Source organism: Coprinopsis cinerea (genome assembly GCF_000182895.1).
Source record: "Coprinopsis cinerea okayama7#130 chromosome 3 map unlocalized cont3.3, whole genome shotgun sequence".
In the NCBI taxonomy this organism is placed as follows: domain Eukaryota; kingdom Fungi; phylum Basidiomycota; class Agaricomycetes; order Agaricales; family Psathyrellaceae; genus Coprinopsis; species Coprinopsis cinerea.
The window spans coordinates 1,667,561-1,680,540 of NW_003307542.1; the positions used below are offsets into that span (position 1 = coordinate 1,667,561).

The 12,980-nt window shown below is 51.2% G+C and overlaps 5 protein-coding genes across 5 annotated transcripts; 3 read left to right on the forward strand and 2 right to left on the reverse strand.

Annotated features, from left to right (window-relative positions):
• Nucleotides 1-519: 519 nt before the first annotated feature.
• CC1G_01956 (AMP binding protein) lies at nucleotides 520-2,966 on the forward strand (the record flags this gene model as incomplete). Its single annotated transcript, XM_001830268.2, has 10 exons — nucleotides 520-820; nucleotides 878-1,225; nucleotides 1,281-1,309; nucleotides 1,370-1,481; nucleotides 1,541-1,699; nucleotides 1,756-1,893; nucleotides 1,953-2,149; nucleotides 2,204-2,341; nucleotides 2,395-2,660; nucleotides 2,714-2,966. The coding sequence occupies 10 exons, from the start codon at nucleotides 520-522 to the stop codon at nucleotides 2,811-2,813; spliced, it is 1,788 nt and encodes a 595-aa protein (XP_001830320.1). The 3' UTR covers nucleotides 2,814-2,966.
• Nucleotides 2,967-3,831: 865 nt separating this feature from the next.
• On the forward strand, nucleotides 3,832-5,097 carry CC1G_01957 (hypothetical protein). Its single transcript, XM_001830269.2, has 3 exons — nucleotides 3,832-3,982; nucleotides 4,033-4,582; nucleotides 4,641-5,097. The coding sequence occupies exons 1-3, from the start codon at nucleotides 3,844-3,846 to the stop codon at nucleotides 4,909-4,911; spliced, it is 960 nt and encodes a 319-aa protein (XP_001830321.1). The 5' UTR covers nucleotides 3,832-3,843; the 3' UTR covers nucleotides 4,912-5,097.
• A 271-nt stretch (nucleotides 5,098-5,368) lies between these two features.
• On the forward strand, nucleotides 5,369-7,982 carry CC1G_01958 (hypothetical protein; the record flags this gene model as incomplete). Its single annotated transcript, XM_001830270.2, has 6 exons — nucleotides 5,369-5,548; nucleotides 5,641-5,867; nucleotides 5,951-6,040; nucleotides 6,097-6,338; nucleotides 6,414-6,588; nucleotides 6,794-7,982. The coding sequence occupies 6 exons, from the start codon at nucleotides 5,369-5,371 to the stop codon at nucleotides 7,980-7,982; spliced, it is 2,103 nt and encodes a 700-aa protein (XP_001830322.2).
• A 157-nt stretch (nucleotides 7,983-8,139) lies between these two features.
• On the reverse strand, nucleotides 8,140-9,172 carry CC1G_01959 (hypothetical protein; the record flags this gene model as incomplete). The annotated part of the gene is made up of 2 exons (XM_001830271.1): nucleotides 8,140-8,234; nucleotides 8,296-9,172. The coding sequence occupies 2 exons, from the start codon at nucleotides 9,170-9,172 to the stop codon at nucleotides 8,140-8,142; spliced, it is 972 nt and encodes a 323-aa protein (XP_001830323.1).
• Nucleotides 9,173-9,295: 123 nt separating this feature from the next.
• CC1G_01960 (delta-aminolevulinic acid dehydratase) lies at nucleotides 9,296-10,505 on the reverse strand (the record flags this gene model as incomplete). Its single annotated transcript, XM_001830272.1, has 5 exons — nucleotides 9,296-9,571; nucleotides 9,621-9,708; nucleotides 9,762-10,126; nucleotides 10,179-10,425; nucleotides 10,486-10,505. 5 exons carry the CDS (start codon nucleotides 10,503-10,505, stop codon nucleotides 9,296-9,298), a joined length of 996 nt encoding a protein of 331 aa, XP_001830324.1.
• Nucleotides 10,506-12,980: the final 2,475 nt, after the last annotated feature.

Below are 12,980 nucleotides of genomic sequence, written 5' to 3' on the forward strand. Positions count from 1 at the left end.
ACAGCGTAGCGAGGAACAAGGAAATATGTTCACAGTGGCTCAGAGGCACCCTGGTGCACGGCGATAGCGACTCCCTCTAGGAACCTGTCCACGATAATCCGTCGAAGAATCGACGATCCGACCCCTGACTAGCCCGAGTCGATACACTCGCCAAGAGCTTGTGTTGAGAAGACCTGATTGGCAGTGCCTATCGTCAGCCAGCAACATTGGAAGGTAGTTGGAGTCCATGCCAAAACCTCTACCCCAGTCAAAACGCCAGGGCTAAGAAGCTAGAACGCGAATCATGAAGAAGAGAGTGCCAAATTGAGAGCTGTCAGTATCAACGAGCGGGTGGATGATTGGATCAAGTCGATCAGAAATACCGGGTACAACGGGTATCTGCGATATCCGGACGCACAACGACTCTTCCCCACAAAACCCCGCAAGCAACCATGCCTTATAAGGCCCGTACCCGACGACGCACCCGCGTGATCCCCCATCTCAGCTTTCTCTCCCTAGACCCTCTTCCTCTGACCTCCTATGGCGCCCAAAATCTACAGGTCTCCTCTACCCGACGTTCCTGTCTTCAACCGGTCGATCTTCACTCATCTCTTCCCTCCCACTTCCCCTCCAGCCCATATCGGTCAATGGAATGAGTCGGTTCCTGCCTACATCGACGCGCCTTCGGGAACCACTATCACAAGAGGACAGACGAAGAAGCTCTCGTTGGCTTTGGCCTACGGGCTTCGAAATCATCGGAATCTCCAAGCGAAGCGCGGAGACACTGTCCTGATCTATTCCCAGAACTCCTTGACCTGGCCGATCGCGTTGTTTGGCTCTGGTAGGCTCCGTTAACACTCGAACCTAATTCAGGCCTAACGTTAGCACTTTCCCCTAGTTGCCGCGGGTCTGAGGGCGACTCTTGCAAACAGTGCCTACAATGCTCGCGAACTCGCTTTCCAGTATACCGACAGCCGAGCTCACCTCCTGTTTACCAGTGAGGAGGGCATTCCCGTTGTACTCGAGATGTTTAAGAGCTTGGGCGTTTCAAGCGCTGAAGCTCAGAAGAGGATCATCGTTATGACCACCAGCCTCCATTGGGCAGGAGGTCCGACTATCCCTGTTTCCCCAGCGGCCAGGGGCTTGACGACTGTGGCTAGTCTGCTTCAGTTGGGAACCTTGGAGGCGGAGGAGAAGTTCGATGGTGAATTGGCCAACGAAACCGCGTACCTTTGCTACAGCTCAGGTGAGTCTACTTTCAAGTTGGTCCACGCAGAATTACGTTCTGAAGTCGACGACAGGTACAACCGGGAAGCCAAAGGGTGTCGAGGTTCGAAAAGCCAGCAACTCTTGGATACACAGACTGAGATCTTGATCATATTCCCCTTAGACGACGCACAGAAACCTTACTTCTGTCCTGGACCAAGTCAGGCCAGCTTTCCCCCCTCTCGACTCCAATACCGACAAGGTGCTCGGAGTGCTTCCCTTCTATCACATCTATGGTGGGTCAAGACCACACCCAAGCATTTATTTTTTGTTGAACGCTAACGCTGTCATAAAGGCGCAATCAAACTCCTCCACCACCCCTTCCTTTGCGGCGCACCGCTCGTCATCATGTCTCGGTTCGACCCCGTGCAGTTCTGCGCGAACATTGAAAAGTACAAGATCACAATGGCGCTCATCGTCCCTCCCGTCTTGGTCGTGTTGAGCAGGCATCCTGGTATGGAATGCGCGTCGTGACCTTCTTCGGCTGCTAACGCATACATACAACCATAGCTGTCGACGAATATGACGTGTCTACTCTCGAGGTGTTATTCTCAGGTGCCGCGCCTTTGGGTGCCGCATTGACGCAGCAGGTCAAGGAGCGTCTGGAGGCCAGGAAGAAGAACGGTCAACCAGTTTACATTCTTCAAGGTGAGCCCATTACTGCCCACCTCAGCAATAGCTCCGGTTAATTAGGCAACTGGATACAGGCTATGGTCTCACAGAAACTTCCCCGACGACTCACCTTTTGGAAAAGCCGGATGCAGTTCGCAAGGTCGGAAGTATCGGTATTCTCTTGCCCAACCTCGAGGCTAGACTTGTCGTGGACGGAGAGGGAGACGGAAACATTGATGCTGAAGAGGGCCAACCAGGTGAACTTTGGATTCGAGGACCCTCCGTCATGAAGGTAGGTGTTACACCGAAGCGCATAATTACCTGTCTACTGACCATTGTACGACAGGGCTATCTGAACAACCCTAAGGCCACCAAAGAATCGATTACACATGACCGTTGGTTCAAGACTGGTGATATCGCCATCCGAGATAGCGAGGGTTATTATACCATCGTAGACCGGCGGAAAGAGCTGATCAAGTATAAGGTTCGCAAAGACCGCGCCTCACATCCTTCAAATGTTGACCCAACGTCCAACAGGGATTCCAAGTCCCGCCTGCAGAACTCGAAAGCGTCCTTTTGACCCACCCCGAAATCGCAGACACCGCCGTCATTGGCGTGGATAGTGCAAAGGAAGCAACGGAGCTTCCTCGAGCCTACGTCGTCCATGCGAACCCGACTGCCCTCAAGTCAGATAGTGACAAGTTGGCCTTTGCAGCTAGCGTGCAGAAATGGATCCAGACGAAGGTTGCAAGGCATAAGTTCCTGCGGGGAGGTGTGGTGGTCATTGATGCTATTCCCAAGAGGTCCGCAGGGTTTAAGGTCCTTAAAATATTTGCCTGTTGACTGTGATTTGCAGTGCGTCGGGGAAGATTCTGCGAAGAGAACTTCGCGAAAAGGCCAAGCAAGAACTGGCAGGACGCGATCCAGCGGACGACATCATCAGGGCCAAGTTGTAAGGATGGTATTAGATGTCGATGTTGGGGTTTCGGGAGTCCGAGCAGATTTAACGAGCAATGTACAAGTGATATTATACCATTCCAATACCTGTAAATAGTACACACGGAGCGGGAGGATAATGCCGAGGACCTAGGCTGGGAGTGATTGTCAGCAAAGTGTGAAACGAAATATGAGGGGCAAAGTTCAGAGGTGTCATTTCTGGGGCTTACCCTGGCCAATCAAGTTGGCCAGGTGTTCTCCATGAAGAAATTCAATTCAAAGAATCGAACATCATAAACAGAGAAGGAGAGAAGGACTCACCCGTTACCCTTCCATGAACCACCCATAGCAGACAAGAGCGACGAGGCTCCAAGGAGGAAAAAAATTGGCTCTGCCGTTGGAGAGTGAGCCCCATTGAGTTAACGACCGCTTGCGCAAGTCTACAATCGCATAACTATGACTATGAGCAACAAGATGCCCAGCCGTTACCCCGTCATGCCGAGCAAGAAACGCGCTCATATCTTTGCGCATTCCCGCCTTCACCGACGCGACAAGGCTTCAGCTGAGCAGCAGAGTGGACGAAGCGGAGGATGCAAACGAGACCGCTAACGCGAACTTAGAACGCATCCAAATCGACCTTCGCCATCCCAACGTCCCTGGACCGATGCGCTTGGAATCGGCAGCTTTCCATTGCAGAACGAGGATATTCTCTGCACCTCCGGGGACTTTCCCCACAGCAGAATGAGAGAGCTCGAGGCTCTCAGTACGTGAGCTGCGACAGCGATTCTTCCAGCGGCAGAGTTTGAAGGAAAAAAGAAAATCAATGCGCGAAGAAAATGACCCTGTTTCAATTCAGTCTCCGATTGGAGATCCGATTCGCGGTGTCGCGTGACTTTGATCGGTGATCGCTTACGTGTATGTCGGGACGGCTTGACCCCAGAAGAAGCCAAGTTGACTCCGGAGGCTGTGAAAGATCGGTGAGCACGACTTTAGTGCGTTGCCGTATTTTTCTTTCTTGTTCTCCAACCACAACCCCATCAACTCCCAGTTATGTCGTCCCAGTCTCAACCACAACCGTCCTCGGGCTCGAAGCAGTCTGAATCTTCGCAGCAACAACAGCAGCAGCAGCGAGTCAGGAAGCCACCGTTCGCTGACTGGCCCACGATAAAGATTCTGACTCCCCCGCAGGGTAAGTCGGCCATGTTTATCCCCTCCAATCAAGCCTGATCTCGTTTATAGGGCGTTTCTCGCCCAAAGTCGACGAATGGTGCCTCACTTACTGCACACAGACGGTTAGCGGGCGGATACATGGACGCGAATCCAATTGCAGGTCAATATGCATTCGCAAAGTCTTTCCCCATGAAGTTCGGAACATCGTCTCCTTTAAACGACACTCCAACGTGGATGCAGAAGGCAAGGCACACTATCCCCTCCCTGCGGAAGGCCAGCCCGTCAATCTTCCTCGACTACTTGGTGGGAAGGCCCCTGAGGATCCTGACGATCAGCCCTCTTCATCCAAGTCAAGCCCCAATACACGAAACTGGGAAGAGGGTTGGTACCTATGGACGTCGTCGAGTCGGAGAGCGGCGTTGGAGAGGATGCAGTTGATGTCTTTCGATTTGGAGAAGCAGAATGCGTACAGACAACAGCAAGAGCAGAGAAAGGAGGTGTGGCAAGACTTCCAAGACCGGTTGAAGCAAGGTGGCGTTGACAAGGAGGAGTTGGCACAGCGGTATGGCGGCAAGTTTTCGGGTTCAATCTTTCCACCGCATGTTTCCCCAGAGGACCGGTACGTCCCCCATGTTCCATGTTGTCGTCTGCCAAGATATTAATTCTTATCACCACAGTGCTAAGTCGATGTTGTTGCACATACCGCCTGAATGGCCATCACTGTGGGAACGCATTGACAAGCTGCTGGCACCGTCTCGCCAGGTGCTCTCCATCTTCAAGGAGAGTTTGTTATCTGGGGAACACAAGCAATTTGCACTTCGCGTTTGGGAGAAGGCCCGCACGGATGAGCCTTTCGTTCTTGCGCGGCGGACTCTCACCCGCACCTACGAACGGTGGAAGGAGAAGGATGCGACGGATGAGGATGATAGCAAGAAGGGCTCGACTTGAGCAACGTACACTTACTAATTGATACCTTGCATTGTATTATTGGCACCACTCATGGACTGGCAGACTGCATAGTTTTCGTTTATTGTATCAACGGGCTATCACATACATAGATGTGCAGCATTTGATTGTATAGATATTCTTACCCACTCTACTCTTTTCATAATAACGACATTCGTTACCCATCCACTGTACTAGAGTCGCTTATTGCCTGAAGTGCTCTCAACGTTTAGAGCTTGCTCTGAGGAACGGTGATGGATCGACGCGCCCGCGCCGAGACAGGTCTCTGATTGATGAGGACCCCGGGGTAAATACAAGTAAATAGGGGGACGACGCTGAAGACGCTGACAAGCATCTCACTGACAACCACCACGGCGTTCCAGGTAAGGACATTCATAACATATAGGCTGAACAAATCGCAGCGACAGTAACCTACAACGTCCAGCATATGTGAACATCAATGGCGAAGAGCAATGCAGTCCTCACGAACCGTTCTGCTGGCCAGAGTCACCTCTATTCCCCAGCCGTCAGGAAGAACGTCTTCAGGATTCTGGGGATAATAGTCGTGATATGGGGTGAAATTGGTGCCTTTTATTGGACTCTCAGAGGATGTCGATGGCCCACGCCCAAAGGCGCGAAGGTATGTGCTTCAACGCTTTCACGCCCACACCCACACCCACCTGCTTCGTCGTTCCTAAGTCTTATAATTGCCTCACAATTTCGCTCTTATAGGGTGATAACAGAAAAAGACCAACACACGTTCTTTTATTATCCGATACCCAAGTCAAGCACCCACTTTTGCAAAGTCGAGGCGAAGCCTGGTCCTCTGTTATTCGCCGGTTCTTCTATGATCTAAATCTGAAGAAGAGTTGGCATGTCACTACCCGCTTGAAACCCGATGTAGTCATTTTCCTCGGCGACATGCTGTCAAATGGAAAGCAAGCAAAGAACGCAGAAAGGTGTGTTCGTCGTGTTTAATTGAGGCTTAATGAAGAAGACGTTAAACCTTCCTGACATGTCTTCTGGTGCATTTTGTTGCTAGTTATTCCAAGGCGGTTAAAAAATTTAAAAAGATATTCAAGACAGATGCCGGCGTAGCGACATATTATGTACCAGGTAACAACGATATTACGTGCGCTCTAGTTCACCTTGAAGTGCGTCATTGGAACTGACTCTCCACTTGGATAGGATGGGAGAAATCACGCCAGTGGCGAAGCGCGTTCGAGGGTACTTTACCGAGTCGTTTGGCCCTCTCAGTCAAGCCTTTGATGTGAATAACCACACGCTCGTCATACTCAATGCTCCGGGCTTGGTCGATGAAGACTACCAACGAGCAGGTCGAGGGGTTTCATTTGCTAAATGGACGCCCATCCCAGACGGTCCTATCGCTTTCGTGAACGATATCGCATCTAAGATTGACGCCGAAGATGGTATGATTTATCCCGCTGAGCTTTCGCAGCAGATTCCTCATTGTCGGATTACTGATTCTAATCGGGCGTTTCTAGGTGAAAAAGAGGGTAAATCACAGAAGCCTGTGATCCTGCTCAGTCATATTCCTCTAGCGAGACCCGAGATGGCGAACTGCGGTCCACTTCGTGAAAAGGGCACTATTCGCCGTGACGTAGGGCATGGATATCAAAGCATGCTTGGACGTCAAACGACGACCTTTTTGCTCAAAACGTTACAACCGGTTGCTGTTTTCAGGCAAGTCAAAATGCTTCTTTCGTTATTCCTACTCTTCTCCATTGATTCGATATCGCCTCCCTCGTTTTCCCCATTCTACTGCTTCCCCTCGTTCCTTCAATACATTCCCTCGGGTCGCTGCCTATTAAAATGTGACATTTCCAAAACCGCGTACTGACCACGCTTTCGACTTAATTAACAGTGGCGACAACCGAGATTATTGCGAATACAGTCATACGAACCCTGACGACGCGCACTCAATCCGCGAAGTCACGCTGAAGTCCTTCTCCATGTCTGTTCACATTCAACGACCCGGGTTCCAGCTTCTTTCGATAATGGACCCCTCCGACTCTTCCACTCCGCTGGCGAACCCTAATCCAAACACTATCGCCGATACCCCTTGTTTCCTTCCCAACCAGAGCAAAATCTACACATCATTCTACACTCCGCTTTTCATCCTCACTGTCCTTGCATTATTCCTCCTTAATTACACGGCAAGGAGGAAGGGGCGGGGGAGGTATAGGTACAATTCTTTACCTCCGATTCGTATCGGTGCAGGCGATTCAGGTTCGACTTCGTCAAGTGGCAGAAGCAGCCCGGTTCACCTTCGAGCGCCGTCGAATACGTTGGTTTGGGCAACAACGCCCACTTGGTCGCCGTATTCTCCCAATACGCCGCTCAGTCCCCGGCCAGGCAACAACGTTGGTCTCCCGGGCGTCCTGCGCACTCCACATAGTGCGAGTGGGTTCAATTCCACCGGGCCGCCTACTTTTCGAGCATCTTCCAGACCTGGTACACCGACGTTAGGGGGATCTTTGGTTGTTCCGGAATCACCGTTCCGAGGAGTCAGTGTGGACGAGGAAGATGAAGATCCAATGCAACCTTCTCAGTATAGCAACTCGATTTTGAGACGCGAATCTGCTCAAAGGCGGTACCACGACGACCATGACGAAGAATGGTCGGACGTGGGTGGAATGGGGAGGTCAGCATCCACGTCGTCCATGGCTCTGAAAGAGGAGGAAGACTATGACATGGTCAACAATGAAACCTCAGATGATCAACAAGCACCGTTCCTTCCAGCCCCTTCTTCGCACTCGAAACACAAGCGCAAGTTCTCGGAGTTCATTTCAGCGCCATACATCAAGGGTGTAAAACGCGGGTCGACAAGCGAGCGTGGATGGAGTTGGAGTTTTGAGCTGGCTGGAAGGAGGAGGAGAATCAGTTTGCGACCTCCTGATATTGCAGGTCTGCGGAATTTGGTCTCGCTGTTTGAAGGCCCAGGATTACACAGAAAACGGCAGAGTCTGCTGGCCGTTACGGTTGTAGACTACTTGAGCGTTTCCTGGCCCGGCGTGTTAACTTGGTGTTTCATTGCATGGTGCCTTTCCTAGTAGTAGAAGCTCCAAGTTCGCTCTCTACATTCGACTTTGGGCTTGGGGGATGGACATTATCTATTACTGTACCTCTAATTTATTCGTGTAAGATACATTGAAACCCGAGATCATGTTGAGATTTCGTCCAATGAAAGTCGTGAAAGGGTGTCGAGAATTATTGAACTTTGGTCCTGGTGTAAGCGCCAGCTGGTTCTGGGAGGATGACTGACGTCACCGCTTGGGAGACGGCATATCCCACAGCACCCAGCACTGGAAAGGGTGTGTCAGAAATGTTGCAGAAATGAGTTAACAAAAGGGAGAATTCACTCACGGAAGCCAGTCAATTTCTCCCAGGGAGAGTGGAAATAGACACTCGTCGTCGCACTAGCCAACAACCAAAGTCCCAGCAACACTCCGTTTAAAGCCACGGCAAAAGTATGCAACGTCGACCACGCTCCCTGCGACCTCGAGACGCCGAGAGAAACTTGGAGCTGCTTGCTCAACAGGAGAACGCTCATCGTCAACAAGAACAAATGTCCCGAGACGTCGTGTCCTTTACGCAATCGGGGTATACCGCGAATATTTTGGATGCAGTCGGGTTCGGTGGGAGGGCAGGTGAAGGTGGCGACTCCTACTGCTTCTGAGTTGAGGCCAGGGCTACCGTCTTTGTTGACATTGGGGGTGGTGAATAGGGATTGGAAGAGGTCTGGGTGTGATTCAGCTGAAATTGTGGATTTGGTAAAGCAGTATTCAGTGGGGAGGACGAGGGGGGTGTTTCCTGGACCTGGAAGCATGCATTGGCCTCCAGAGGCCAGCACAACGCGTTCGAGGAGTGCAGGACCAAAGAACCAGTTCGTGAACAGGATCCAAACTGCAGTGAGTGTAAGGAACGTGAGGAGGAGGCGGTTGGATGTCCGTGTTGTTGTTCGGGTCGCGTTAGGCGATGACGCTGGTGACGCTGGTAATGTGGGCGTTGTCAGCCAGTTCAAGAGGAAGACTGCGGACGTCCAGCCCCATGCTTTCTTGATGAAATAAACGTTGAGCCAGTTCTTCTTGGAGGCAAAGTAATGGGAATGGCTGAGAGGGTGAGGCAGATGGGTGAGGAAGGGGTCCGAGGTATCAAGGTATGTGTCGTATAGCACCGAGTAGACTGTTCCAACCAACACTATGGTGGATAAGAGATAGAATATTGAGCGTTGGAAACCCATGTCCAGGTGGTATGTATGTGGTTGTGGTTACAGTTTTACAAGGCGCGTTTTGATCCACTATGATGTACACTTGTTTGTATTTGCCATGCTCCAATTAGCGCTAGCCATCGGACACCCCTAATCCTAAACCTCCAGCCAGTCGAGGAACTCTGGGGTAAAATAACTCAAGATAAGAGTCGCGCCTGCCCTGACCATGCTCTCGGCGCTCTCATAAGCCATGGTCTTCAAATCGTATACACCAGCTGCGGCACCTGCGTGGATCATGGCGAATTCACCGCTGACTTGGTAGCAAGCAATAGGATGATCGGGGGTCAGCTCTGCAGCGTCAGCGATGATGTCCAGGTAGGGAAGAGAGGGCTTGACCATAATGATGTCGGCTCCTTCGTTAGCATCTCGAAGCTGGGTAAATGGTGAGTCTAGTGGAAGAAGAAAGTAAACTGGTACGCACGATAGCTCGACGAGCAAGTCCTTTGGCTGCGGGAGGCAACTGGTAGCATTTACGGTCTCCGAAAGAAGGCGCGCTTCCTGCAGCATCTCTATACAGATCATTCAGCGGTCCCTCCCGGGTGGAAGAAGAGGATGGACTCACCGGAAAGGACCATACAGCGAACTAGCAAACTTGGCAGAATAGCTCATGAGCGTCACTTTGTTCCCAAATCCACCGTCAATGAGTTTCCTCTTGATAGCCATGATTCGACCATCCATCATATCACTAGGCGCGACGCAGTGAGCACCAGCTCGGGCATAAGCGGCCGCAACGTCGCTGATTCTGTCGACAGAGGGTTCGGTGTTGATGGATCCATCCTCATTGAGGAGACCACAGTGTCCGTGGTCGGTGTATTCGCAGAGGCAGACATCGCAGGCGATGTAGAGGTTGGGGAAGCAACGGCGGATTAGCTTGATGGCTTGGATTACAGGGCCTTGTTCGTCATCTGCTGGTGTGCCTCGGCCGTCCTATAGAGTGCTATTTAGCCTTCCTGCAAGCACACAAGTACGAGGAGTCTACCTTGGTGCAGTTGAGAGGTACACCGAAGAGAATCACACTCTGAAGACCTTTCCTCACGAGAGGCCGGAGAAACTCTTCAAGCTTGTTGAGTCCCCAGCGGCGCTGGTTGGGAAGTGAAGGGATCACAGTAGAAGCATTCGGGTCGTCGGTAATGAAGATTGGGTACATGAACATGGACTTTGCGAGACCTCGTCGACCTTGCCACGAGCGAGCCACGGGGTGTTGGTATCCGCCTTGCAACACAGAGCTACAAAAAGGTTTTTTCCATAATAAAACTTCACTTAAACAATGAGGATCCTTCACATACGATATTTCAAGAGACGCCATTTTGGTTTGCTGGACGTGGCAGTTGGAAAAGGGCGAGATTTACCTGGGTCGAGGTCGTCTTGAGGTCGTTGAAGGGAGCAACTGAAAGCTTCCGCCATGCCGGATAAGATAATTCCATTGCCGGTCTGATCCCATCATCTCCCGCAGGTACCCGCTCTCTGGCGCCATGATCAACCACTAGCAAGCCTCACGGTGAGTGCGCTGTCGCAGTCTCGTCTTGATCGCGGTCAAGGCTAGTACTCAGGGGAGACCTAGAGAAATGGGCAACGAGGAATTCCTAAATTTAAATCACTACGCGGTGGTATCTATCTTCATCGCTTTGAGGGACGGTTGTCGCGCTGCCGTCGGTCTTTGTGTCTTACTAGTTCCAATCCATCCTTCAGAGAAACGATCCCTAACACCCCTCCTGCATCACCCGAATCAATCTGCGTCGACTCGGAATGACCACCACTCGTATTATCTTATCACTTCGATATAGCTTCCTGTGGTATTTTCCGAGCTTTGCATAAGCGCCCAAACCAGCTCGGTTTCCATTTCCTTATTGGCCCTGTAACTCGCCGCGCCAGGTTCAGTGCCAGTAACTGGCTATCACAGAGTATCCCGTGTACGCGTTGGATGTACAACACAACCTCGGGCTTAGTTTTATCCAAGTACGGTGTATATGTTATTTTCGGGTGATTCGTAGTCACGCTGCAACCGAGTCTGGGGTATGTAGTAACGGTATTCAACTGTTGGAGACATTTGTATTGGAAGGCTTTGGAGTTCACGGACGCGAGTTAAATTGGAATGAGGGTGGTACGGAGCAGTTCTGGCCCGGCCTATAGTTGGATCTTGGACTGTGCCCCGCTCTAGCGCCCATTGTGGTGTTGTCGACCCCTTTCTTGAGACCTGGCATGAAACCAGTCAAGTGGCTCAGTCGAGGAAATGGATATGTAGTAGATCTACCAACACCTTTCAGCGGCATCAGAAAGTGGTGGGTTTGTTTTTGGATGTGCGGTGTTTTGGGCACTGCGATGACAATGGATAGCCTTGGAAAGCTGGGTTCTCCAACGGTGTCCCATCACTATTTCGAAACCTTCAGGTATGGAGAATGGCGGTATTAGACTCCAGTGTGTCTGTGGTACAGATTTACAGAGGTCTGCCTTTTGATAGGAGTCTACGCAGTGGAAGGGAATGTATGCTACTGATCGAATCCGGTCTTCCGGTGCCGCGTCGCAGGGGGGCTCATAAATAAGGACGTACCAGTACTCGCGTCCTACTATGATCCATGGGTATACAATTGCGGAGAGGGTACATCATCTAACCCCATAATCAAGCGTTTAGGCGCCCAAAGGCCCATCCGCTGACAGATCCCAGGTTTCGCAGTTTCGGGAATTGAAGGCCAGTTGCGAAATGGAAGCTCATGGCCGACGGAACCGCCTGAGTGAGATGCGACATTCATACACAGACTTACCTCGAGGCGGAGGATAGTCACCGAGAAGAAAATGATCGTGGTGAAGCGAACAGTCCTCAGTATCATGTGTAACAGGGACGACATGATTCAAAAGATCAATGACCTACTCGAAGGTGTACGGCATTAAGAATGCGCTCACTTCGCAACATCGAATGGGGTGCTGTGGAATGAGAAAGAATATACATGCGCGGCGCTGCCCATTCGCACAGGACCCAATACACTGGACGGGATAATCGATTTGCCCACTCGGTGCTGGAATGAAAAAGCGACGAGTTTCACAACACAAGATGACCATGCAAAAATACACGGGTCCATCGTTGCTGACGAGTAGCGTTCATATCGGCCACAGTCTCATAGAAGGTGGGCATTCTTTTGGATACGAACAGTCGGTCACCCAGCACTTGATCATTACATAGCGGATTTGCACCGCGGATATCGTGCTTGTGTCAGGTTTAGCAGTTGATCATGCCATGTCTCCGGCTCGAGGGCGATGATCAGATGCACACAGTGCCTTCGGGATTCGGGTGACGGAGGGTGCACAGGGCAACCGTCGTCCGTAGCGTAGCCATTGATGAAGCGCCATGAATGGATACGAGATGACGCTAAAGGGCAAGCTGGAAATAATCGTAATCGACGCGTCGAAATACGAATGTCTTGCATTCAGAGGACGGGACAGGTTGCGCAGGTCGCATTGATTTGCTGCAATTCCGTAAGAGTTGGGAATACGTGAATTGGGGTGCAAGTTCCGAGACAGTCGAGTTGTAATGAGAAGCACGGAGCAAGGGTCAAGGTGTTGGAACTTGAACATTCCAGTACAGCATTCGAGAAAGCGCTAGTAGAAGCGGCAGTATCATGATGTGTATTCTGGTTTCGTGCTATAACCATTGCAGACTCCAGAGACGCGCGTTTCGGCATGTTTTCCCCAAAGTTTGCGTGACCGTTCTGGATGACGCCTGGAGCGCGACTCGGGATGACTAGTGCCTAATTGACTCAGCATATCGTACGACGCCGTACCGAGAAAA

Bases quoted from the DNA above. Each gene is read 5' to 3' on its own strand.
- CC1G_01957 (XM_001830269.2), top strand. From the start codon at position 3,844: ATGTCGTCCCAGTCTCAACCACAACCGTCCTCGGGCTCGAAGCAGTCT. The intron at 3,983-4,032 runs GTAAGTCGGCCA...TCTCGTTTATAG, and splicing joins GATTCTGACTCCCCCGCAGG to GGCGTTTCTCGCCCAAAGTC. The intron at 4,583-4,640 runs GTACGTCCCCCA...TTATCACCACAG, and splicing joins CATGTTTCCCCAGAGGACCG to TGCTAAGTCGATGTTGTTGC.